Source organism: Prunus mume, linkage group LG3, assembly GCF_029339155.1.
Source record: "Prunus mume cultivar Tortuosa linkage group LG3, ASM2933915v1, whole genome shotgun sequence".
In the NCBI taxonomy this organism is placed as follows: domain Eukaryota; kingdom Viridiplantae; phylum Streptophyta; class Magnoliopsida; order Rosales; family Rosaceae; genus Prunus; species Prunus mume.
Window position 1 is genome coordinate 19407125 of NC_142700.1, and position 26295 is coordinate 19433419.

The window sequence follows — 26295 nt, forward strand, 5'->3', positions numbered from 1 at the left end:
ATATTGTATATATAAAACCCGCATATATAGGACATTTACACAGGGACGGGTTTTTGGCAGCTTTGTTTTGCAGCACTATAACTTCTACTTATGGCTCCTCCTCCTTACACTCTTATTTTCTACTAAGCAATAATCATTATTGACCTATCTTTTTGGCTCTTTTTTTTCAATCCTTTAATTTATTTTTTTTCTAATATCAACCATTTCAATATCAAAAATCAAAAACACTAATTCTTAAATTCATAAAGGGCTAAAGGAAAAAGGAAAAAAAATTTCATAAAGGGCACTCAAAATCAAATAGTCAAATTGAAATCTCAAGTTAAATGCAGGTATATATCTAAATTTCAATCTACATGACTTGTCTCATCATGCTGATTGTTTACAAGTCTTTATATATCTAAATTATATTATATACAAGTCTTTATATAGTTAACGAGCACTAAAAGGAAAATCTAGTCTTTATACTGAACATACTGGTATTTAAGTTTCTCAAATTAAAATGTCAAAATTTTTATAAATTTGATTTGTGACTTGCATTCTAATTGGTGATGATTTTTTACTTAAAAATAAAATTGTTGTATGCCACGATATAAGTTTGTGTTAGATTATGTGAGAATCTCGGTTTAAGTTTCGCACAGAACCCCAAAATCTAAAGTCCACCCCTTTGGTTTTGTCGGATAGGGCCCCACTTCATGCATGTTAAATCACTAAGTTCAAAAGTGACGTAAGTTGTCATCTAATCCTATTGCATTTGCAATACCTGCGGCTATTAGATTTTCTACCTGGCAGCCCTACATTCATTGTATGCATTATCACCTTGAGTTGTCATGTATTTATCATGCATTTGCCTAGCATGAGACACCTCATGCTCTAATTTAATTGCTGGCAGCGTTACCTTGTTAATGACATGCCAAATTGACAACACCACATGCATATCTTCTACGCCACCAAACAATATTCTCCAATGGGATTTGCTTGTTGCCGACTTACCTTAGTATAAATAGGTCCCTTTCTATCGTTTCTTTTGAAACACAAATATTAGAAGAGTCTTGTGTAATATTAAAGATTGCATGCAGCGCATGCAAAGCGACACTTCTTGGAGGGAGAGTGGTGATGAAATTCTTGGAGGAGATAAAGGGCGTAGTTTGCGTGTTTTCTTAAATTAGAGTTAGTTTTGGAATCAAGGTAGAAGGTTTTTGGGTAGGGACAGACCCAGGATTTCAAAATGACGTGGGCTAAATTTACCTTATATACAAACCTATTAAAAACTCAACGGTACGAGTAAATTCATTGATAACAAAAAAAATACACGGGAGACATAATGAGTCTTACCCCTCAAATAACACTTATATAAGTTGTGTCATTCAAGTCTTCACAGCATTAAAATCACTAATTATTGATTCATTATTTATATTATCAGCAAATTCTCTTTCAATATGAAGTAGCATACAATTAGCAAGAAACTCATCACCTATCTTATTCCAAAGTCGATTTTTAATAAGTCTCATACATAAAAATGCTCATTCTGTTGTTGTTGTAGACACATGAAGAGTTAGCACCAAACGAATCAATCTATCAATCAAGTAGTACGTTTCTGCTAATTTTGTTCTTTTTATTTATTTGTTGGTCAGCCTAGTCCTAATAGGATTAGTTAATAATATTTTATTTAGGTGGATAGCCTAGTCCTAATGGGATTAATTAATAATATTTTATTTAGGTGACCTAGGCTAGAATATTAATTTAGTCTATAAAAAAACAAGCTGCCTGGGCTTTAGCCCAGGTTAGCATGTTAGTAGGTATACGTGCCTGTTCTTGGGGAACCTATATACGGAGATTAATTTAATTAAATTTCGTGAGCATTATATTATGCTTAATTTGATTAATGTTCTTGATATTCACCATTGGCCAGGCAATTGGTTGTTTTTTGTCGAAAGCAAGAAGTCGCGATTCTTTAGGCGATGTGTCGCTTGGCTAAACTACCGTCGTTGTGTCAATTAGTCCGCGCGTTGTTTCGGCGTTTTGGCATGTTTGACTTGGTTTTCCTATTCTTTTGGGGTTTTCTAGCCTATTTTAATAGGATTTTAATTTTCTATTCCTAATTAACTTATAGCAAAAGTTCTATGCATTATAAATAGGACTTTTAGGGCTAGGTTAATTGAGAAGAAAAAATAATTCAAAAGTGAATTTTCAAGGGAGAAACACAAGACAAAATTCAAGGGTGAATTCTTGAGTCTTTATAAGAGTATCAAAAGGTTTGAGCAAGGGTGAGAAAAAAGATGGCTAGGGTTCTTGAGAGAGCTAAGGGGGTTTAAGTTGTAATGAAAGTTGTTCTTACATACTAGTGAATTTTTTGGGTGAATCACCAATAGGATGTGGGCATAAGGCCGAACCTCTATAAATTTGTGTTCTTGTGTGTTTGTTTACTCTCTGCGGTGTGTGCGTGTGTCTATTCTTTTTGGGGTTTGTGTATGTGCCGTCATATAGTCCATCAACAACAAGGTCTTGGAGTGTTTTCACACAACAATAACCTTGCTTGACCAATTCCTGGGAGAAGTGGTGGTCTTGTCCCATGGAAGGCACAATATTGTTCGGATGTCTTCTTCGATGGGTTTTGCTTAAGAGGTGGCAGCCTCTGAATTTGAACAATAAAATGAGATGAAAAATAATTCAAACTAAATAGTAGCATCAAAGTTTAAATAGTAATTGATAGTATTGACAAATAAACCTTAGAGAGGTGAACCAACTTCGTGTTATCTTAACTATTATCCTTAATCATCTTAATGACAAAATTTTAAAAATCTAAACCTTTTCCAGTACCATACAATATCCTTGACCTTGTTGCAAATATGTAGCCTCCATTGACATAAGGGAGAAAGTCATTTTTGGGGCCCCGCTTGCTCAAACAAGTTTTGATGCCTTTTGGCTTAGAATTTGCCACAAAATGGCACAATCTAAACCGGCATATATGCAGAGCTCACCGGCATTTGACTAAATTGAGGGGTGTTTGGTACCACTGTCCTCCAAAAAAAAAAGATAGAAAAAAAAGAGAAGTCCAAATATACCAAAAATAGCAGAAAAGTAGAACAAAACGAACCCTAAATTATCCGAACCCAGCACTGATTAGGCATGCAATTTTACGAAATGGAGTTTTCTCATTATGCAGTTTTGGTGTTTGTGTTTCTGCTAATTTGCTCATGATGAAAGAAAATGCATTAATATGCATGGTTCTTAATTAAATACTGACACTAGGCCTTGTAGTTCTTACAACATGGGAAAACATAAACAAACAACGACGATTACTCTCAGATAAATACAAACAGTTAAGCATCTTAAACTTGGGATTTTTCAGTAGGCGGAAGATGATAAGGAATGGGAATCAAGTGCAGATCGTCTTTTCTTTTGACTGCAGCGCCAAAGGTCTCAGTCATGTCCAGGTCCTCATGCTTCATCCCATTGGGGAGTTTCCAATCAAAATGGTATAACAACAATGCAAGTGGGAGCTCAACGTTGGCCAGACCAAATGACACGCCAGGGCACATTCTCCTTCCAGCACCAAATGGGATATATTCAAAGTTAGTTCCCTTGTAGTCAATCGAGCTATCGAGGAACCTATTGGGATTAAAGCTCTCAGGCTCATTCCAGTAATTGGGATCTCTACCAATTGCCCATGCATTCACAATTACCTTGGATTTCACAGGTATTTCATATCCATCTATCTCACATTTCTCTCCACATTCTCTTGGAAGTAACAGGGGAACCGGGGGGTGTAACCTCAGTGTCTCCTTGATAACTAAATTTAAATATTTCATCTCTCTAATGCATGTTTCATCTACCTGTCCTTTTCTATTAAACACTTCCCGCACCTCATTCTGTGCCATGTTCATTACTCTTGGATTTTTTATCATTTCTGCTATTGCCCAATCTACAGCTGTAGATGATGTCTCACTCCCAGCAGCAAAAATATCCTGAAAGTAATTAATTTATTAAATGATCAAAAACTAGTTTCCTCTATGAATTGCAAACAATTCTAAGTAAATAGAAAAATATTATAAATAATCTTGAAAGAAGAAACCATTATTCATGTACCCAAGTAAGCTCATTCACAAGTTAGAAATGTTGACTCGTAAGAGTGTCTTAAATATCAGGTAATGATTATGGAGAACAATAGACACATGTGAAACACTCTCATCAGTAAATCACTCATCATGAAAATGCTGCACATTGGAGTTTCAATCAACAGTTTAAGATAAGTTGTTATATGGTTTCGAATAAAAAAGCACAATGTTGTCCCTTTTACTTGAAGAACTAGTTCTAGAAGCTTTGGATGGCTGCGGGGAATGATGTAAGGGATTGGCTGAATTTGCTTAACTAGATTATAGCTCAATTTTTTGGTGTCTGTAGAGGTAAGTCGATGAGAAAGAACAGCCATATTTTTTCTTTCGTCCTTGCCAACATTGTTTGAATCTTTGGTGACTACACTACTTGTAGTGTGTCTACAATTCTGTTTGTGCTATGGTTACTCTTCTAAGGATGAATGTTGAAGGAAATAACTTTTGTGGTCATCAAGAACCAGAAAATATTACCAGTATGCTGAGACTGATGGAGGGCCATGTGTGGAGACATCTTGGGAAACTACTTCCGATGCCCAATCACTTAATGATTCTAGCATAGCAAGGAATAAGCCCAAGACAGATGCTAGGAAACCTATCAGGTTTCAAGATGAGTATATTCTATAACTTGTGTTGATGCTCAAATTGGTTAGGCCAAGAATGAGTCCAACTTAGTGATGATGTGTGATGGATGATGGATGAAGGTGAGGACCTTAAGCATGTATGTAAAGACTTGGGCAAGCGATAAATGTAAAGAAGACAAGATATACGTGGTTTACCCTTAATGAATGGGCTACGTCCACGGAGAAGTGTGTTCTCATTATAATAGTGTATGATTACATTTGTATATTGGGTTGGACCCGAATATAAAGATGACAAGTGAGATGCCTAGGTCAGGGATCTAGAAGAGAGTCCCCGGCCCTAGGGTCTAGCTTTGAGACCTGGATCCTCTTCTAAGTGGAGAGAAGAAGTCCCCTTTTCACATGGATATTGTTCCCTATTTATAGGGAGGTGAAAGTGAGAGGTTTGTGTAGATTTCCGATGTGGACTTTGCGCAAGTCGCTGTGGTGGTGACATGTGTCATGGTGTTGATGCTCTTGGTGCTGGGTATACTCGGTTGATTATGGTGTAAACAACTTGGGAACTCTACGTTTGTTGGGCTGGGACCTAGGACTCGCTGTCAGTCATTAAAAAAGGTTTTAATCTTCTGTTTGAGATTATCTCCTATAAGTATGGACAACTCTTGTATTCCAAGTTTGAATAAAAAAACCGTTGAGTTATCTGTCAAAGCTTCTCTTTTAGCTTGTATCTTGTTATTCCAATCCCAATTCTCTGCAAATTCTAGTTGAACTGCATCAGAGACCCAAGATCCCTTCACCATGGTAGCCAAGGTTACTTGACGCGGTCGACATGATTGGAAGATATGGTGAGGTAACACAACTATTCAGTCTCACAATGCCTGGTGAAGTTAAAAGTGAATTGTCATATCTATATTTCCAAAAGTTTGAGGCCTATTTAAGTTTGTGAGGTTGGGTTAAGTCCAAACCAGACAATATTTGACTATGTGTGGATGCAGATCATTACATGTTGTACCAGAGACTAAACCATCCCCAAGGTGTGTGGCTCCAAAGGGTTCGATACCAAAGCAGATAATAGTTGATTGATGTCATAGATTAAGAAAAACATTGATATAGTTTTTGGAGTAAAAAAAATTGAAATTTGAAAAAGTCATTTGACTTATTATAGCTTGATATCAAGGGAAAGTGTGTGTACTTACAAAGATAACTGCTTTGATGTTCTCAGTAGTTAGGGAAAACTCAAGCTCATTTCCGTGATCATGAAATTTAAGGAGAACATCTACCAGGTCTTCCTCTGCTTCACCCTCACCACTTTTTGTAGTGACCATATCCCTTTGATGTTCTTTGATTATGTTTCCCAATATCCTGTCAGCTTCTTTATGCAGCCTCTCAAGTTTTGGCCTCATTCCACTTAAGAGATGAAGCAAACTGACAGAAGGAAAAACATCTGCAAGAGCGAAGCCAGATATTGCCTTTGCAACTTCCTTCACAATGTATATGAATTTTTCTTGATCCCTGTTCTTTTTACCAAAGGCTGCTCGCGAAGTGATGGTATATGTCGATGAGTAAATTTCCTGTGTAAGATTGATAGGTGATCCTGCTCTCGAGGCAATCGATTTAATGAGATTCCGTACCTCTTCTTCCCTAGTAGGTTGGTAAGATTGAACACGTTTTGCACTTAAAAGCTCTAGAGTGCAAATTTTTCGTAATTTTCTCCAGTATTCACCATATGGTGCAAAGACAATGTCTGTAAAATCGTAAAACAAGATCCTTGGGGCAAGGGCATGGGGCCTGGATGCAAAGATAAGATCATGGGTTTTCATCACCTCTTTGGCAAACTCTGCTGATGAAACTACTACGGTGGAAACTTCTCCAAGCTTTAGGTGCATAAGTGGTCCGTATTTCTTGGCCAAGTCTCTTAGTCTTTGATGTGGTAGAGAGCCAGCGAGCTGGTGCAGGTTTCCTATAACGGGTAGCTTCCATGGCCCTGGCGGTAGATTTGAGGCTGAGCACTTGGTTTTGCCTCTGATCTTCCCTGTTTTCAGTACCATGATCATAAAGAGCAAGAAGGCTAACAGGACTTGGAAGGAAGGGCACTGAATCTCCATGTGGAAAACAAAGGTTACTTTGGATTAGAGTGGCTTTTGGTGAACCTTCATACATTTGACATCTATGTATAAGAAATGATAGCAACCTTCTTCCTAAATTAATATTATTATTTTTTCTGATGCAAAGATTCTCTCAACTGATTAGTATCTTTTTCTTTTGATTAATAATCTTTAAGAGCTATTTGTCTAAGGATGGCTGTTCTTTGATTGTTGTCTTAAGGTCTAGTATTATTGCTTCAAATAAATATTTTATCAGAGGTAGCTTTGGAGCAATCAATTTACTTGAAATAAATAGTATACAAAACAAAATGTCAATGCTTTGGTCAGATTGCACGCGTTCTAAATCTGATTGGTTTTGACAAAAAACCAAAAAAAAAAAAAAACAAAATCTGATTGGTATCCTTTTCCAGCGGTACTTAATAATTAACAACCTCAATTAACAAAGGTGAGATCGTTCCACATTTTCTATTTTCTTTATTTTCAAAGGATAACCTGGATCTCGAGGATATATAAATACTTATTTTCAAAGGGCTCTGCCAAGTGTTTGATTAGTCCAAAATATAGTACATTGCCAAGAGTATAACTTAATAACAGTGGAGTTAAGTCCACCAAACAAACAGATTGTAATCATGTTCATTTTAATTGAAAAAGTCCCATCCAGTCCAGCCCACCAAACAGAACCTAACGATTTTATGTTACACTTCGAAACCACCTTCAAAGCATAAAATAAAAAACATTAAGCATCTGCTAAATAAACATTATCATGATACAACAACTATTATAGGAAATTATACAAATTGTTGTAAGGACAGTGAGGTGCAAGTTACAAGTAAAATTAAGCACTAACCTATTGCTTGGAGATGCTTTCCAAATCCTTGAAAAGAAAACAAAAAAGATAGAGGAGGTACTAAAGTCAATGCATGGGCAATTGGTAGAGAAGAGAACCAAAGTATGATAGACTACAACAACAAGAGCACCCAATAAACATTGAGTTCACATACAGCCTAACAAAACCACACAGGAGCTCTTCTAGAAAGGAACTAACTTATTAATGTATATCTCATTTAGTGCTGGAAGGAGAATATGCCCTGGCACATGCTTTGTACTTTCTCTCTGTTGGAACTAATCAAATACTTGCCAGAGGATTTGGAGATGATGTACTGAGGACAGTGAGATGCACATTACAAGTTAAAAATATAGGTGAGATGTCCATTACATATTGAGTAATAAATAATAAACAAAAACTTGACCAAAATCTTTTAATTAATAAAAAAAGTTTGGAAAACAGCTACAAACCACTCTTATACAAACAGGTCTTACCAATTAATTACAGGAAAGAGATGCCAATGAAATAAAGACAATTAATTACAGGAAAGCGATGCCAATCAAATAAAGACAATCTTCGCATTACGAAAATGACATTGCTAACATCCTCTGTGTTATAACTTGACCGATAAGCCACTGCAATCAAAATTCACCTTTGTTTTCCTCATGGAGCTTCAGTGGCACCCTTCCTTACAGGTCTTGTTTACCTTCTTGCTCTTTCTGATTTTGGTGCTGAAAATAGGAAGAGATGCAAAGCCAATTACTCTGGCTCAAATCTAACCCCCAAGGCCATGGAAGCTACCATTCATAGGAAACATACAACAGCTTATTGGCTCTCTACCTCATCCTGGACTGAGAGACTTGGCCAAGAGTTATGGACCTCTTATGCACCTACGGCTTGGAGAAGTTACCACCGTTGTAGTTTCATTAGCAGAGTTTGCTAAAGAGGTTCTGAAAACCTATGATGTTATCTTTGCTTCAAGACCCCATATCCTTTCTGTGAGTATCATGACTTACAGTTGTACAAGCATTGCTTTTGCACCATATGGTGATTACTGGAGACAATTACGAAAAATTTGCACACTGGAGCTTTTAAACACAAAACATGTTCAGTATTACTGACGAATTCGTGAAGACGAAGTAGTAAATCTCATTAAATGGGTTTCTTTAAGAGCAGGATCACCCATCAATCTTACAGAGGAACTTTACTCATCAACATATAGCATTGCTTCACGTGCAGCTTTTGGTAAAACAACCAAAGATCATGAAGAAATAGGATGCTTACTCATCAACATCGTTTCTAATGTTATGCCACATGCTTATCTTAGATCCAAATAGGATGCTTACTAAAGTGAAGAAATATACATTTTGTAAGAATGATAAGTCCATATTTTACATGTATTTTATGCCTCCTTTACTTATTTATTTATTGATTTTCTTGGATTAAATTGTTGGGTTTAATGTATTTTGTGAGAATTCTGTAGTTGGTCCCTAATTAGAGGAATTGGACGAAAAGTTGTCAAATTGGACTCCAAAACCATTAAGATGTATGACAAGGATTAATTGGAGACAAAGAAGATGTTTCTTAGAAGGCAATCAACCGGTCAAAGCTTAAAGGAGAAAGTTTGGTCAAATCCTTGTGGAATTTGGAGAAGCAATCAAAGAGATATTGAGAAAGATATTGGAAAACCTATTTTTGGTAGTATTTGATTGTAACTAGGTTAAGGATCTGTGTATTATAAATAGCATAGGGCTGGCCTCATTGAGGGGATCCATACTTTTCACTACCCGAAAATACCCAATTCTTGAAAAGAGAAGTGCTGCTACTGCTGGCCACCTTGGAGCTTTTTGGGAGTTTTCGAGTTCATCTTCATGTCTACCATCAACCATTCTGCGATTCTCAATAAGTTTATCATGTTCTAATTTCCTTTTTGCTAGGGCTACGATGTAGCCTAGCCATGAATATCTTATTTCTGTATTTATGTTAATTTGATATTATTTTCCATGTTAAGTATCTTTTACCATTCTTAATGCTTTGAGTGCTTGATCACCACTTAATTGATTTGATGCTTGAGTTGACGATAGGAATATCCAACTTAGGATTTTGCTTCTAGTAATTGATATCACAAGTTACTTGAGTGAACTGGAAGGTTAATCGAGGCTCGTGTGGTTTCCATAAATTTCCATAGAACTTAATGAGTTTCTACTTCTTAGTTCTTCATCTAGGCATAGAGTGGGACGGTTGTAGTAATACTTTTGGTATAGACAGGTATGTCATATTGAATAATTAAGAAAAATTTACCATTAACATGAATAATAATTATGATTAACTGGCTACAGGAATATGGTAGAATTGGCTATGGTGAAATCGGAACCCTAGTGCTCATACCATCAGTGTTTGCTGAATTTTATTATTGTTTATGTTAGTTCATTCTTGTTAATCAAAGCCTCATCATTCGAACATCCAAATAAAGTTTAGGATTAATCATAATCAATACTTAGTTAATTAGTCTTAGTCTCTGCGGAACGATACTCACTTACCACTACACTATTTTGCTACGATTTTGTGCTCTACAATTTCGTTAACAAAGAACATCAAATATGATCACTAAAAATGTACAGTAATGTTCTTCTAGCATGACTTGCTATCTGTTTTGTATGGAAGAGGAAATTAGCTATTATGAACCGAGGAAGAATAGAACAAAAAGGTACTACCAAGTAACTTCTATATACTCAACAACCGGAAAGATTATTTGGAACGGGTACCAATTTACAGTCTCTAGTACACTGTTGATATTTGACAATGTCGATCAAATATCTTGCCAAACATCGACAATGTATCATGTATTGTAGATTGGTACCCTATACCAGCCAATCACTCCCCATTCAACCATGGAGCTTAAAAGTTAGATATTGAGGTACAAGTTTTTTGCATACTTATGAACAGGTCCTATTGAAAGAAGCCAGGATTTTCTGGTCAATGGGGTTGTTATCACAAGTAAGAAGGAGAGCTACTCAAGTGAAAGGGGCAATGATGAGCTAGAGTTGCCATTGCTTGATTTTAGCATTGTAGGATAAATTTTCTGATGAAAATCAACTGGGACAGGGTGGTTTTGGTTGTGTTTACAAGGTAAGAAAAATTTGTTTAAAATCAATCACCCGATCATTCATACATCAAACAAATTGCAGAAGCAACTTGGGACAGATTTAGTAATGTGGTTAATCCAATTGCAGGGTATGTTGGTAGAAGGTGAAGTAGTTGCTATCAAGAGACTTTAGAAGAACTCTGGACAGGGAACGGAAGAATTCAAAAACTCAGTGAAGTTAATCGCAAGGCTTCAGCACCGAAATCTTGTCCGACTATTTGGTTGTTGCATTGATATGGATGAAAAGATGTTGATTTATGAGTGCATTGTGGGAACCGAATTAAATCAGACCCTAGGTCAAATAATTCCTTCCATTTTGGGATTATTTGACATAATTTGGGAATTACTCAACCTAATTGGGAGTTACTCAATTTAATTGGGAGTTACTCAATTAAATTGAAAGTTACCTAATTAAATAGAGAATTGATTTTATTCATACCACAATTCCCAATTAAATGAGGAGTTACCTAATCAAATTAGGAATTGATTTGATACCTACCACAATTAGGGATTTGATTTACCCTAATAAATCAAATCCCTAATTAATCAAATCAATTCCAAATACGGGAGGAATAATTCCTTTCCATCTACAGAATTATTCCTCTGAAACCTTAGCCTCCAAGACCACTATAAAAAGATAGCCATACACAAGGGTTGAGATACGTCTGAAATCCCTACTGAAACTCAGCAGAAAATTCATCTCAAACCCTAGCCACCTCCTTTCTCTCTCTCTTTTACATAAGGCTCCGGTCGCCCGGTTTACGCCATAAACACATCTCCGTACCCTATTAGCTATTGTTTTCTATACGATTCAATTGAACTAATTTAGGCATCGGAGGGCCTTTGGCCAACACCCCCCGGGTGTGGTCCTCTTATTGGTTCTATTTTGCAAGGAGAAGGAGGCGGCAAAGAAGAAAGGGGAATCTTTCCAATCGAATATCCTCGTGGGGAAATTTGTTGACACAAATTGGTGCTTTCATTGAGAGCACGAGTTATACTCAACACGTGCTCAAGGAATCCGTTCCTCCTATTTTCCAATCCACAGAAGCCTTCCAAAGAACCATGGTTGGAAGCAAGAAGACGCGAGGCAAAGCCGCCGTGATGGCTAAATCCACGACGGCCCAAAGCCACTCCACCCACGATCCAGCGATTGACATGGTGGCACCACCACCTTTCACCATCGCACCGGCCGCCGCCGCCGGACATGGTGGAACCTCCCATCAAGGTGGGCTCGTTACCACCACCGACTTAGGTCCGATCTTGGAGCAACTTCGCGTTCCCTCCATTGCCTTCAAGCTCGACGCAGCTCCTGCGTACAACTCCATTAAAACCCTAGCCCGTGTGCAATTAGGCTCCACGCACTTCTCTCCTCCCAATCCACGAACTCAAGTAGACCTCACCGAGTTGATCAGTTAGGTCAGAGAATGGACGACCAAAGCAATATGATGAGGCAACTCCTTAACCAAATAAGCTTAGCTCAAAACCTTGGCCTTGGACAACCGGGCGAAGAGAGAAGGATGGACGAACGCACCGGTGGGCAGCTTGACGGGTACCAAGCAGGTCAAGCAGGAGTGAGTAGACAAGGAGAGGGACAACAACATGATCAGCCGGCCGACATGTCGCAAGCATCTGCAAGCCACACTCAGAGAAGATTAAGCTTAAGGAACAACGTGCGCGAATGGCTAGGCTCATGACTTGACGTCCGCGCCCACCTTGGTCTGCAAGGAAATGTACATCAAAGGCTAGGGCCCCAAGGAGGTCAGCCAAACAACCATCGCAGTAAGATCGTGAAGAAAGGCGCTCAGTTGTTCACTCGTAGAGGAGCATTCACGAAAGGTTAGGCCCCCAGGGTGGTCACCTGGATAACCCTCACAATGAGGACTATGAGGAAAGACACTCTACTACTCACTCTCAAAGAGTTGATTCTCGTTGGCAAGCTACAGAAAATCCTTCGTAGGTGCAATCCACCAACACGCCTCCTAGGCAGAGCAAGCGAGAAGGTCGACCGTAGTAGATCAACGAGGAGGTCAATCAGCATTGCCCAAATCGTGAAGGTCGCCAACGTGATCGACCAGCAATGCGTGCGGAAGATGTCGAGAAGCTTGGGAACAATCGACTTCGAGACTTGAAGACCGACGGGAACTCGAAGATGCACTACTTAAGGAGATGGACTAGGTGAACTTTACACCTTTCACCCTTGAAATCGAGCAGGCTGCTCCCTCGAAGCAATTCTCAACGCCTTCGTTTACACACTTCAAAGGGATTTCGATCCCGAGAGCCACCTAAAACACTTCAAAAGTGTCATAATCCTCCACAAGGCTGACGACGCGCTAATGTGCAAGGTATTTGTAATGACCTTGTGAGGAGCAGCCCAAGACTGGTTCCACACCCTACCATCCGGGTCAATCAGTTCAAAGAGTCTGGCTTACGTCTTCATCAAAGAATACACCTCTTACCGAACGGTCAAGAAGAACCCGACCACCTGTACAACCTGTGCAAGAAGTTTGATGACTCCCTTCGAGATTACATCAAGAGATTCAAAGTAGAAAAGGCCAACATTATAGGATGTGACAACCGAATCGCGTCATCTGCTTTCAAGAAAGGCCTTCTAGCTTAACACAACTTGTACCGGGAGCTGACTATCACTCCCAGCCGGACTCTAATAGAGGTCTACGCGACCACGGAACGCTATGCGCTCTATGATGAAGATCGAATCGGGGCAAAAAGTCTACTAAGCGGGAAGATCAGCCAACTATTAGGCATGCCAAAGAAGCGACAGGTTTAGCAACAGGAACAAGGACAAACGCAGGTCACACCCACAACGAGACGCTGCAGCTGGAGAGAACTACACCAAGTTCACCATCCCCATACATCAAATCTTAGCCCAAGTGAAGAACAAACCTTGGATAAGAAGACCACCACCCTTGAAAGGAAATCCGGACAAGATGGATGCTAGCAAATATTGTGCATTCCATGGGACGCATCGGCACACTACGAACAACTGCTCCACTTGGAAAACGCACCTTGAAGAACTCGTGAGGAGCTCACGCGCATGAATTCATTGCGAAGCAGCCATCTAGCGGATTGAAGATCGTGACACCTCCAGGGAGCCACCTAGAAGGTTATAAGGATTAACACGATCCTAGCCGACTCCGAGGAGTCTGGGCCGACTAGCAAGGAAAAGAAGAGGAAGATCAAATATGTCATTATGATCTCCCAAATCTCGACCAACCTTCCACCAGCAGAAGACGATCCTGTGATCGGCTTCTAAAAGAAAGATCTGATTGACCTCGACTTGCCGCATAACGATGCCCTTGTCATCGAGATTCAAATCGCCTAGGCCATGGTCGATCGGATCCAGGCAGATAAGGGCAAAGGCTAATATCCTACAATCGGCGGTCATCCGGCAGATGGGCTTGGAGACAATGATCAACAAAATAGTCAAATCGCTGACCGGCTTGAATGGTGCAATGACGGTCACCGTGGGCACAATAAACCTCGACATCTACTCCCCACCTGTAATCGGTTCACAAACATTCATAGTCATTAATGAGGTCTCACCTACAACGGCATCCTGGCGTACCATGGATTGACAAGATCAACGCCGTCACCTCCGCCACACATCGAAAATCCAGTTACCTAATTCACAGGGCGTGTCGGCCAAATCAACAGCGATCGAGCAATGGAGAGGAAATGCTCCGCCAAGGCTGAAGAAAAAGCAAACAAGCGCGATTCATCCTTATGAGCCAGGCAGATCCAAATGAGGTTGAACAACCGAATCTTGCTCTCTTATAGCAACCAAAGTGCCATGACCAAGCCAAGGAAAACCGTATAGAGGTCTCTCCTAAAGAAGGATGGAAACCGAAGAGGACATCTAGCTAATACCCTTGAATCCCGACCACCAAACAGAAAGCGCGGATCTGCTCTCGCTTAAGCTCAGAAGAGAAGGTGGAGCTGACCACTTTCCTCTAGAATAACAAAGACATGTTTGCATGGTCGCCGTCGGACATGCCGGCATCGACCTAAACATCATCACCGACTCCATGTCAACCCGCCGCAAGCCGCTGGCGCAGAAGAGACGCAACCGCACCCGAGCGAAGTCTCTATCATCGGCCGAGATTGACAAACTTCTAGCCGCCGGCTTCATCAAGAGGTCTCCTATCAGTGGTTTGCCAATGTTGTGGTGGCAAAACAAGAGAAGGGAAAGTGGAGAGTCTGCGTCGATTACTGCACCTCAACAAAGCATGCCTAAAGACAACTTCCCATTGCCGAGAATCGACCAACTCGTGGATTCCACCGCAATCGCTCACTTCATGGACGCTCACTCCGGCTATAACCAAATCTTGATGCACGAGGATGACAAGGCGAAAACTTCTTTCATCATCGAGAGAGGGACCTACAGCTACAAGGTCATGCATTTTGGGCTGAAGAACGCAGGAGCAACTTATCAAAGGCTTGTGAATAAAATCTTCAAGGAGCAGATCGATAAAACTACGGAGGTATACATGGACGACATGCTGGTCGAGGCCCCAAAATGTGCAAATCACCTCAAAAACCTCGCCGAGGCATTCAGCATACTCTGCCAATATCGCATGAAGTTGAATCCAAGTAAATGCACGTTTGGTGTATCCTCTGGCCGATTCTTAGGATACTTAGTCACACTAAGAGGTATAGAGGCACACCCAAGTCAAATCAAAGCCATTCTCAAGATGAAGTCACCTTCCATAGTGAAGGAAATACAAAGTTTGACGGGTAGAGTAGCAGCCCTCAACTGATTCCTCTCGAGATCTACCGACAAATGCAGACCATTCTTCAAAGCTTTGAAGAAAGGACAAAGAGACAAATGGGATGAAGAGTGTGAAGTAGCTTTCCAGAATCCAAGACTTACCTCACTTCACCTCTCTTGCTCTCAAAGCCCGTTCCTGTGAAGATTTGTTCGTGTACCTAGCAGTGTCCAACTCGGTACCGTAAGCTTAGCTCTCATCCGAGAAGAGTGGGGGCCTAACATCCGTATTCTACACGCCAAAAGATCTCCTCGATGCAGAAACTCGCTACAAATTGGAGAAGCTCATTTTGGCCCTTGTAGAAAGTCTGCGATCCTATTACCAAGCTCACCGAGTCATCGTCATGACCGACTTTCCTTTGAGATCAATCATCCACAGCCCTAACGCTTCTCAGCGACTCATGAAGTGGGCTATAGAGCTAAGCCAATATGACCTCCTGTACCGGCTAAAAGCTGCAATAAAAGCTCAGGCTTTAGCAAACTTCATTGCAGAATTCACCCCATTAGCCAAGAAGAGAAGTCGGTCAACAAAAGAAGGAAAGTTCGAAAGCGACGAACCTCTGCGAACCTAGCCAACCCAGACATGTGGTAGTTGCACGTAAACGGAGCATTGAACCAAAAGGAAGCTGGAGCACGTGTCGTCATCATCACCCTATATGGAACCTTGTTAGAGCAAGCTATCACGCTGGCTTTCCGACCTCAAACAAAAGGCGAATACGAGGCATTATTCGCCGCGCTGGCAAAGGAACTCGCAATCCGAAGCTAGCCATCTACTCGATTCCCGATTGATCATGAATCAAGCGTCAGGTGAATACACGGCAAAGCACCTAAGGATGATATTCTACCTTGAAAAAGTTCAAGAGTTGTTGAAAGCGTTTCCTACTTTCACCATCCAACAAATGTCCCGGGCAAAGAACGCGCATGCGACGCATTAGCAAGCCTAGGGTCAGCTGGACAACTAGTTCAGACGCTCCATCCTGGTCGAACACCTTGACTAGTCAAGCATTGAAGAAATAGAGCCGATCGACACGATGCAGATCGACGAGGACCCCATTTGGCAAGACCCTATCATCGACTACTTGATGAATGGAAACCTGTCATCGGACAAGTCCGAAGCTAGAAAGGTCCAGCAGAAGGCCGCGAGATACTACATGCATGGTGACAAGCTCATCCGCAGATCATACTCCGGCCCTCATCTTACCTGCATAAAGTACCCTCAAACACTTGAGGTTCTTTGCAAAATTCATGACGGCGAGTGTGACAACCACTCTGGGGGCAGGTCACTCTCCCAGAAGGCTTTAAACATAGGCTACTTCTGGCCTACCATGCGACATGATTTCACCGAATATGTCAAGAAATGTGATCGCTACCAACGATACAAGCCGATCCATAACCTGCCTGCCGAAGTTTACCATCCGCAAAACAATCCATGACCATTCATGCAATAGGCCATCGACCTAGTGGGTCCCTTGCCACCTGCCCCACCGACTACTTTACTAAATGGATCGAGGTCGAAGCTCTATCCTATACAAAAGAAGCCGATGTAGAGCGAGTCATCTAAAGAAACATCATCTGCCGGTTTGGCTGCCACAGTCGCTGGTTACCGATAATGGCTCACGTTCATTGGCAAGCAGATCACCGTAAAGCGCTTGCCTATAAGCAACGTCCTTCGGAGACACAGGCAATGACCATAAGCGTCCTTCGGAAATGCAGCCCATAAGAAGTGTCCAAGAGAGATGCAGGCGGGACAGAATTTCCTAAGGGAGGTATCCAGTTCCTCTCTGCTTTCCTAAGGGAGGTAGGATAGTCATCTGATTGCCCATTAGCGGCCCTTGGGAGATGTAGGAGACGACTGAGCGTCCCTTCGAGAGCGCAACCTTTAAAAAACGTCCTAAGGGAGACGCAGGTGCGCTAGGAATTTCTTAAAATAAGGTCTCCATGCCTCATGCGGAGAAGTATTGAGTTCCTATCTGCTTCCTAAGGGAGGCAGGATAGTCACACAATTGCCCATAAGGAGCGTCCTAAGGAGACGCAAGGCGACGAGCGTCCCTTCGGAGATACACCCATAAAAAGCATCCTAAGGGAGACGCAGGTGTGCTAGTAATTTCTTAAAAGGAGGTCTTCATGCCTTCTGCGAGAAGTATCCAGGTTCCTATCCGTTTTCTAAGAGAGGAGATAGTCACATAATTGCCCATAATCGCGTCTTTGGGAGACGCAGGCGACGACCAAGGCATCCTAAGGGATGAGCAGAACACGCTCGAGTCCTTTAAGGGGACCTTGGCACTCGCCAACTTTCTAAGGAGAATCATCCTAAGGGATATGCATAGCACGCCCGGAGTCCTTCAAGGGGGACCCTGGCACTCATAAATCTCCGAAGAAGATGTGCAATCAAAACACAGGCTGGTTACTTAAATAGTTCACAAGTCGATATGCAAATTGAAAGTTGAAAGTAATAACTAAAATTTCCATAATAAGATGACCAACCGGCCAAGTTCAACAAAAAAAAAAAGGTCAAATGAGACCAATTATTTTAAACAAGAAAGCAAACTACAAAAGCTGAAAATAAATAAATGAGTCTTCATTTACTCCGAGACGCCAGCAGGAGATCCCTAATATACAACCTCTTCAAGGCGTCACTCGATCACCCATCTCTCAGCCTTCACCGCTGATTCGTGACGCGTCCACCACTACCTCATCTCATTGCATCCTCCTCTGCTTCATCCTCTTTAGCTATAGCCTCTTCGACCACTCAGCTCATTCCATATTCACAGAAGAACCAATCATTTTTAAAGTAGATGAAATGTAGCTTTCTTTGTTTTTCCAAGAAAAGACTTGAGACTATCTCAGATAAACTAGCTTGAAACAAGCGGCGGGCTCAGACGGGCTTGACAGAGGTTCGTCTTCAGCAGATCACACACCTGCATCCCCAGTAGGCTGGATTTGTCCATCTTGGGATCAACCGATGTTGTAGAAGAGACATTCACCAGGAGATGACTCTCTCGTCTTCTTAGCTGCCACAATCCTCAACCTCCAATGAAGTCAATGATGCTGAATCACCTCCACGCTTGATGCTCGTGACTCGAGCTAGATCATGAGCAGGACTTCCGCTTCAATCTTCATCACTTGATGATGCATAACTCGAACTTCAAAGAGGAATATTTGCATCTCTTTGACACTGCAGAACGAGATAGGGCATGAGCTGTTCCAGAAGCGGATCATTGTTTTCAAGCTTGTCAGATGAGGCTCGGGTAGAGCACCTCTAACATCGCGCATACCACCAACCTTCCTACTATCTACACAAATAAGATGTTTAACCATAACAGATGATGATGAAACAGCTCTTACTTAAGTCTTCTCAGAAGGGATCTTTGGCTTCTTCCTCAACGGGGACGCATATTTCGCTGAATTCCAGCTTCATTTCTTGAAGACTTGACATCACCTTCCTTTTTGAAGGAGTCGGTAGAACACTCCTCTTGCCTAGCGAGATCATCCAAGTGCGACCATTATGCTTCCATCTCTCAATATCACAGGCGGGCGGACCACCAACTTCCTCCGGATACCCACTTAGTTGATGAGGCACGCAAAGCACGAGGCGCAACATGCTCGGCCGGACTGCGATGGCACCATGGTCCATCTGCGCACCGCCTCACCACATTGCGCCCACCGCCAACCGTCAGATGTCATGAGCGACAACTATTGGACTTCCCAGTGACCTTTGTCGCAAAAAGAAGAAAAGATGAAGAAAAAGAAATATGTGTGCTCGATTTACCTTGGGATGCACGGCGACTCCTCTCTTCGACAAACAGTACAAATTCTCCAAGATCTCTTTCAAGCTAGAAAGTAGAGAAGTTAAGTTTGCGATGTGAAGAAGAGTGAAGAGAAGCCCTGCATTTACACAGGTTAGGCATTCTAGGTCAAGAAGGAATCGCAAGCCCATTCCTACTGGGAACCCAACTCCAAGAACAGTCAAAAGCTCACTCCAATTGGGAACCCAATCTGTAAAAGGAGTCCAAATCCAACAAGGAAGCCTAGTTACAGCTGGACAGCCCAATGATAATTCACATCTCCTACATGCCACCATGCGTAAGGGGGGGCATTTGTGGGAACCGAATTAAATTAGACCCCAGCAAATAATTCATTCCATTTGGAGATTATTTGACCTAATTGGGAATTACTCAACCTAATTGGGAGTTACTCAATTTAATTGGGAGTTACCCATCTACGAAATTATTCCTCTGAAACCTTAGCCTCCAAGACCACTATAAAAAGATAGCCACACACAAGGGTTAAGGTACGTCTGAAATCCCTATTGAAACTTTGCAGAAAATTCCTCTCAAGTCCTAGCCACCTCCTTTCTCTCTCTCTTTTACGTAAGGCTCCGGCCCCCTGGTTTACACCATAAACACATCTCCGTACCCTATTAGCTATTGTTTTCTATATGATTCAATTGAACTAATTTAGGCATCGGAGGGCCTTTGGCCAACACCCCTCGGGTGTGGTCCTCTTATTGGTTCTATTTTGCAGGGAGAAGGAGGCGGCAAAGAAGAAAGGGGAATCTTTCCAATCGAATATTCTCGTGGTGAAATTTGCTCACACATACATGGAGAACAAAAGCCTGGATTTTGTTTTGTTCAGTGAGTGCCTTGCTCAACTACATCTTAGTTTAATAACCAAGCTTGAGATGGAACTAAAAAAAGTTGATGATTGATAACTGTTACAGGTCAAGCAAAAAGGTCTATGCTGGATTGGCAAAAGCGTTTAGAAATTATTTGTGGGATTGCTTGAGGACTTCTTTATCTTCACCAGGATTCTAGATTTAGAATTATTCATCAGGATCTCAAGGCAAGTAATATTTTGCTTGATGGAGAATTGACCCCAAAGATTTCGGACTTTGGAATGGCTAGAATATTTGGTAGGGACTCAGACAGAAGCCAATACCAGAAGAGTTGTGGGAACATAGTAAGTACCAATGCCCTGCATATACAATAAGCTTTCTATTTTTCTGCCCATGTATGCTGATTTCACTTTATTGGCAGTCTGTAGTGGATATATGTCTCTTGAATATGTCATGGACAGGCTCTTCTCGATCAAGTTTGATGTCTTTAGTTTCGGTGTTCTAGTGTTGGAGATCATTAATGGTAAAAAGAACAGGGGATTTTATTACTCAAACAATGAGCTAAACCTCCTAGGACATGTAAGTAAAAAAGGCACAATCTAAGAAAAAAACTTTATATTTCATTTCATTTCATGCCTATGCATCACTAGATTCACTGCTAACAGAAAAAATGATTTGGAACTTTTGTAGGCTTGGAAGCTATGGACAGAAGGAAAGGGGTTGGAAATAATTGATCCATCCGTTGGGGATTCGTATTCCCCCATCCAAGGTGTTGAGATGCATGCAAGTTGGACTTTTATGAGTCCAAGAGCGCGCGGAAGATAGGCCTACAATGTCGTCTGTGGTTCTAATGTTGAGTAGTGAAACTGCAACAATGCCTCAGCCGGTTTTTGCCTAGAAAGGAATACAAATCCACTTGAAATAGATTCTTCCTCTGGCAAGTGATTAACAATTCAAAGCATGCATACACTCAATCATAAGCAATTAAATAAAAATCACATATTCATGCTAAGGCTCAAGGCTTCACCCTAGCAAAAGAGATTTAGTTACGCATACTCATAATTGAAATCCAATAAAATATCATTAAGAAGAATAAGAATGAAAACACCTGAAAATCGTGAAAATTCAAAACCCTAGCAATTGCTCCAAAAGCCAAAAAGAAGTCAAAAGGGAGTCCTTCAAATTTCTGTGAAAAGGAGCTTAAATACCTCCTAAAACCTAGCTACCCAATCCCCACAAGGAAACTAAGTTAAAATAAAAAAAGACTAGGAAATAAAGTCCAAATTGGATTAGGAGAATCTGCCCACAATCTGCCCAGCCATATTTTGGTCTCAAATCTCCTCCAAATCTGGCCCAAGATAGCTTGTTTTAAAGATAAAAATATTCCAAACACTTCTCCAGAAGGCCACGAACCCATCCGTGGTCATCTCGGGCTCCAAAAACGCAATAAAAGCCCAAAACGTCACTATTCCAAACCGCGCACTGCTCCTTTATTTTATCTCCAGAAAATAATCGCTTGGTAGAAAAGTCTGAAATTTTGATACGATCAAGCCAAGTGACTCACGAACGTCCTCCAACTGAATTACTCCAAAATTTGTCCATTTGATTATGTTTTGCTCCAAAGGAAGTCGAAAGTCCTATATTGGAAATATAATTCAAAGTATCAAAATTCTTCCAAAATATTAACCAAAATGTACTAAGAATGAGGTTAAAAATATAATATAAAATATACTCATCAGCAAGCAAGACCAATCCTACACTGTAAACCACGTAACAGTCACAATGCTGGATGGTAGGTAGGCAGTGAAAGCTATCACCTCATCAAATCATGTTTGTATATCTTACAAAATCCCAATTTTCTGATTGATCAAAGTTATACATTTTAATGTAAATTTTTTTATCTATATATGGATCAACTTTGAAGATATATTCTTGCTAGCTTGAAATGTTACCGAATCAACCCAAAACAATAAAAACCTCCATTTGGAGGGCAGTGAAATAATAATATTGGGTGGTAGGGGGTTAGTAACTTAAGTGGTTAACTAATTTACGACTCGAGTAATTTAGCTCATGTGATCGAGGAAAAAAATATTTCCATTCTTTTTCTTCTTGTTTTGGACTCCAAAAATTTAATTAGAAAGCCTTGAAATGCAAGTCCATTCAAAAAATAAATCCCAAAAATTTTTGTCTGTTACAAAAATGCTCACCACTTTCACCAAAATTCCTTAACTTTTGTAACACAACAAAACCCGCTTGCTCAAATAAGTTTTGAAGCCTTTTGGCAGTGAATTTCCAACAAAATGGTACAAATTCTAAACCGGAAAATATGCAGAGCCCACTGACCACTGTCCTCCAAAATCCCCATGTGGTTAGAGAGTGAAACTGCAGAGTGATTTTCCTGGTTTAGCAGCTACGCCGCGTGCCTCCTCTGTTCTGGTAATTGACTATAATATTGTTCTTATTGTTTTTTTTTTCTTCCGGTTAACCAAAATACCAAAAAAATCAGAAAAATAGAACAAATAGAACCCTAAAATATCCAAACCCAGCACTGATTAGGCATGTAGACCTACGAAATTGAGTTTTGGGAATTTCCATTTTGTGCAAATATTCAGCTCTCCCTGTTCATTTAATTCTCCGAATGAGCATGGTATATGTGTTTCTTCAGATATGTTCATGATAATAGAAAACGCATTAATGTGCATGGTTCTTAACTCAATTGGATTTGCACAAGTCTTTGATTTTATACACTGACTAGGCATTGTAGTTCTTACAACATTGGATAACATAAGCCAACAACGATTACTCTGGAATAAATACAAACAGTTATCTCATAGTTTGGATTTTTCAGTAGGCGGTGGATGATACGAAATGGGAATCAAGTGCAGATCTTGTTTTCTTCGGACAGCATTGCCGAAGGCCTCAGTCATGTCCAGGTCTTCATGCTTCATCCCGGTGGGGAGTTTCCAGTCAAAATGGTATAACAAGAATGCAAGTGGAAGTTCAACGTTGGCAAGACCGTATGATATGCCTGGCATATTCTCCTTCCAGCACCAAATGGGATATATTCAAAGTTTGTTCCCTTGCAGTCAATCGAGCTATCGAGGAACCTATTGGGATTAAAGCGCTCAGGCACATTCCAGTAATTGGGATCTCTACGAATTGCCCATGCATTCACAATTACCTTGGATTTCACAGGTACTTCGTATCCATCAATCTCGCATTTCTCTCCGCATTCTCTTGGAAGTAACAGGGGAGCCGGGGGGTGTAACCTGAGTGTCTCCTTGATAACCAAGTTCAAATATTTCATTTCTCCAATGCATGTTTCATCTATCTGTCCTTTTCTATTAAACACTTCCCTCACTTCATTCTGTGCCGTTTTCATTACTCTTGGAGTTTTTATCATTTCTGTTATTGCCCAGTCTACAGCTGTAGCTGATGTCTCACTCCCAGCAGAAAACATATCCTGAAAGTGATTAATTTATTAAATGATCAAAAACTAGTTTTTCTCTATGAATTGTCAAAGAATTCTAAGTAAAGAGAAAAAGAACTGTACTCCTAAACCCAACATAAATAATCACTGTTAAGAGTACCTTAAATATCAGGGACAGATTATGGAGAATAACAGACACGTGAAATACTCTCATCATTAAAGACTACACCTGTTGTGGTGTGTCTACTATCCTGTTTTCGCTATGGTTACTCTTCTAAGGATGAATGTTAAAGGCAATAAAAGGTGCTTATTGAGAAAATGCATAAATTGATTGGGGGCATAATTACCAATATGCTGAGACCCAAGATCCATTCACCATGGTAGCCAAGATTACTTGAGGTGGTCGAGGTGATTCGAAGATATGGTGTCATGGTGAGGTATATGTATTTCCATAGTCTGAGGCCTTTTAAGTTTCTGAGGTTCAGTTAAGTCCAAACCAAACGATACTCAACTATGTGGGGACATTACAGGTTGTACCAGAGTCTAAACCAGCCGAAGGTATGTGGCTCTAAAGGGAGTGGATAGTGAGACACAAGATCCTTCGAAGATGTATAGCCAAGATGGTGAGATGATTGATGGATAGGGTGAGATGAGCACAAACATCTATGTGTTGAGTACGCCCACGTTGGAACTATTTTAAATAATTAAGGGCTGGGTTAAGTCCGCAGCAGAAAACATCTGATTGTAGATGTGGATGCCTGGTGCGCAGCATACTAGCACATAAGTTTTGGGTGATCAAAGTGAGTATTGTTTAATGGAATTGGACGAGAATTTGTTGCAGGACTAAAATATTTCAAGTTAGACTGCCACAAATATTATGCATATAAAACATGCTACTGGAATCTCATCGCAGGAAAGGCCTTCTCTAGCCGTCTCTTGTTGCAGTTCAGTGTAGTTTTTTTTGTTGGTGATTCTATATAAGTTTATTTTACAAGTTATAAATAGTGGTGTATGTGTGTAAAGCTAAGCTAGAAAATTAAATGATAGAAAATGAGTAGAGCCTTGTTCGAAAGGGCTAGATTCCAGATTGTGAGGTTAAATGCAGGGTTACCAAGTGTTAATAAAACATGATATCAAGAGGAAGTTCGTGCACTTACGAAGATAACAGCTTTCATGTAGTCAGTAGTTAGGGAAAACTCAAGCCTACTGCCATGCTCGTGAAATTTAAGGAGAGCATCTACCAGGTCTTCCTCTGCTTCACCCTCGACACATTATGTAGTTACCATATCCCTTTGATGTTCTTTGATGATGTTTTCCATTATCCTGTCAGCTTCTTTATGCAGCCTTTCAAGTTTAGGCCTCATTCCACTTAAGAGCTAAGTAAACTGACAGAAGGAAAAACATCCGCAAGAGCGAAGCCAGACGATGTCTTTACAGGTTCCTTCACAACGTATATGAACTTTTCCTGATCCCTGGTTTTTTTACCAAAGGCTACTTGCGAAGTGACGCTATATGTCGATGAGTAACTTTCCTGAGTAAGATTGATAGGTGATCCTGCTCTTGAGGCAATCCATTGAATGAGATTCCGTACCTCTTCTTCCCTAATAGGTTGGTAAGATCGAACACGTTTTGCACTTAAAAGCTCTAGAGTGCAGATTTTTCGTAGTTATCTCCAGTATTCACCGTATGGTGCAAAAACAATGTTTGTAGAGCCGTAAGACAAGATCTTTGCAGCAAGAATGGGGGCCTTGATGCAAAGATAAGATCATGGGTTTTCATCACCTCTTTAGCAAACTCTGCTGATGAAACTACTACAGTGGAAACTTCTCCAAGCTTGAGGTGCATAAGGGGTCCATATTTCTTGGCCAAGTCTCTTAGTCCATGATGTGGTAGAGAGCCGATGAGCTGGTGTAGGTTTCCGATAAAGGGTAGCTTCCATGGCCCTGGGGGTAGATTTGAAGCAGAGTGATTGGTTTTGCCTCTGATCTTCCCTATTTTCAGTATCATGATCACAAAGAAAGCGAAGGCAAACAGAGCTGGGAAGGAAGGGCATTGAATCTCCATGAGCAAATGAAGGTTACTTTGGATTATAGTGGCTTTTGGTGAAACTGCATGCGTTTTACATCTATGTATAAGATATGATGTAGCAATCTTCCTTCTCTTTCTCTCTGATGCGAAGATTTTTCCAACTGGTTGATGTCTCTTTCCTGTAATTAAGAATGTTGAAGAGCTTATCTGAAAATGGTTGGTTTTTGTTTGGTAGGGTCCCACTTCATGCAAGTTAAATCGCTAAGTTCAAAAGTGACGTAAGTTTAAATAGTAACTGATAGTATTGACAAATAAACCTTAGAGAGGTGAACCAACTTCGTGTTATCTTAACTATTATCCTTAATCATCTTAATGAAAAAATTTTAAAAATCTAAACCTTTTCCAGTGCCATACAATATCCTTGGCCTTGTTGCAAATATGTGGCCTCCATTGACATTAGGGAGAATGTCATTTTTGGGCCCCCGCTTGCTCAAACAAGTTTTGATGCCTTTTGGCCTAGAATTTGCCACAAAATGGCACAATCTAAACCGGCCTGTATGCGGAGCTCACTGGCATTTGACTAAATTGATGGGTGTTTGGTACCACTGTCCTCCTCCAGGATCCCTATGTGGTTAGACTGAAGCTGCAGAGTGATTTTTCTGGTTCAGAAGTC

General features: G+C 40.6%; 1 protein-coding gene, 1 long non-coding RNA gene and 2 pseudogenes across 3 annotated transcripts; 2 read left to right on the forward strand and 2 right to left on the reverse strand.

Moving 5' to 3' along the window:
• Positions 1 to 3200: 3200 nt before the first annotated feature.
• Positions 3201 to 6872, reverse strand: LOC103326711 (cytochrome P450 71D11-like). Its single transcript, XM_008228949.2, has 2 exons — positions 5887 to 6872; positions 3201 to 3965 (listed from the first exon to the last, which is right to left on the reverse strand). The coding sequence occupies exons 1-2, from the start codon at positions 6793 to 6795 to the stop codon at positions 3330 to 3332; spliced, it is 1545 nt and encodes a 514-aa protein (XP_008227171.2). The 5' UTR covers positions 6796 to 6872; the 3' UTR covers positions 3201 to 3329.
• Positions 6873 to 10276: 3404 nt separating this feature from the next.
• Positions 10277 to 22089, forward strand: LOC148919011 (receptor-like serine/threonine-protein kinase SD1-8; annotated as a pseudogene).
• A 287-nt stretch (positions 22090 to 22376) lies between these two features.
• Positions 22377 to 23672, forward strand: LOC148919012 (uncharacterized). The gene is made up of 2 exons (XR_016125509.1): positions 22377 to 22600; positions 23013 to 23672. It is a non-coding gene; the product is annotated as an uncharacterized LOC148919012 (long non-coding RNA).
• LOC103326710 (cytochrome P450 71D11-like) lies at positions 22886 to 25806 on the reverse strand (annotated as a pseudogene). The gene is made up of 2 exons (XR_016125508.1): positions 24752 to 25806; positions 22886 to 23627 (listed from the first exon to the last, which is right to left on the reverse strand). The product of XR_016125508.1 is annotated as a cytochrome P450 71D11-like (transcript).
• Between the last annotated feature and the right edge of the window lie 489 nt (positions 25807 to 26295).

What these genes read in the sequence shown, in the direction of transcription:
- LOC103326711 (XM_008228949.2), bottom strand. Translation starts at nt 6,795, where the DNA reads ATGGAGATTCAGTGCCCTTCCTTCCAAGTCCTGTTAGCCTTCTTGCTC. An exon ending in ACATCAAAGCAGTTATCTTT is followed by an intron (nt 3,966 to 5,886) that starts GTAAGTACACAC and finishes AATTACTTTCAG; the next exon opens with GATATTTTTGCTGCTGGGAG.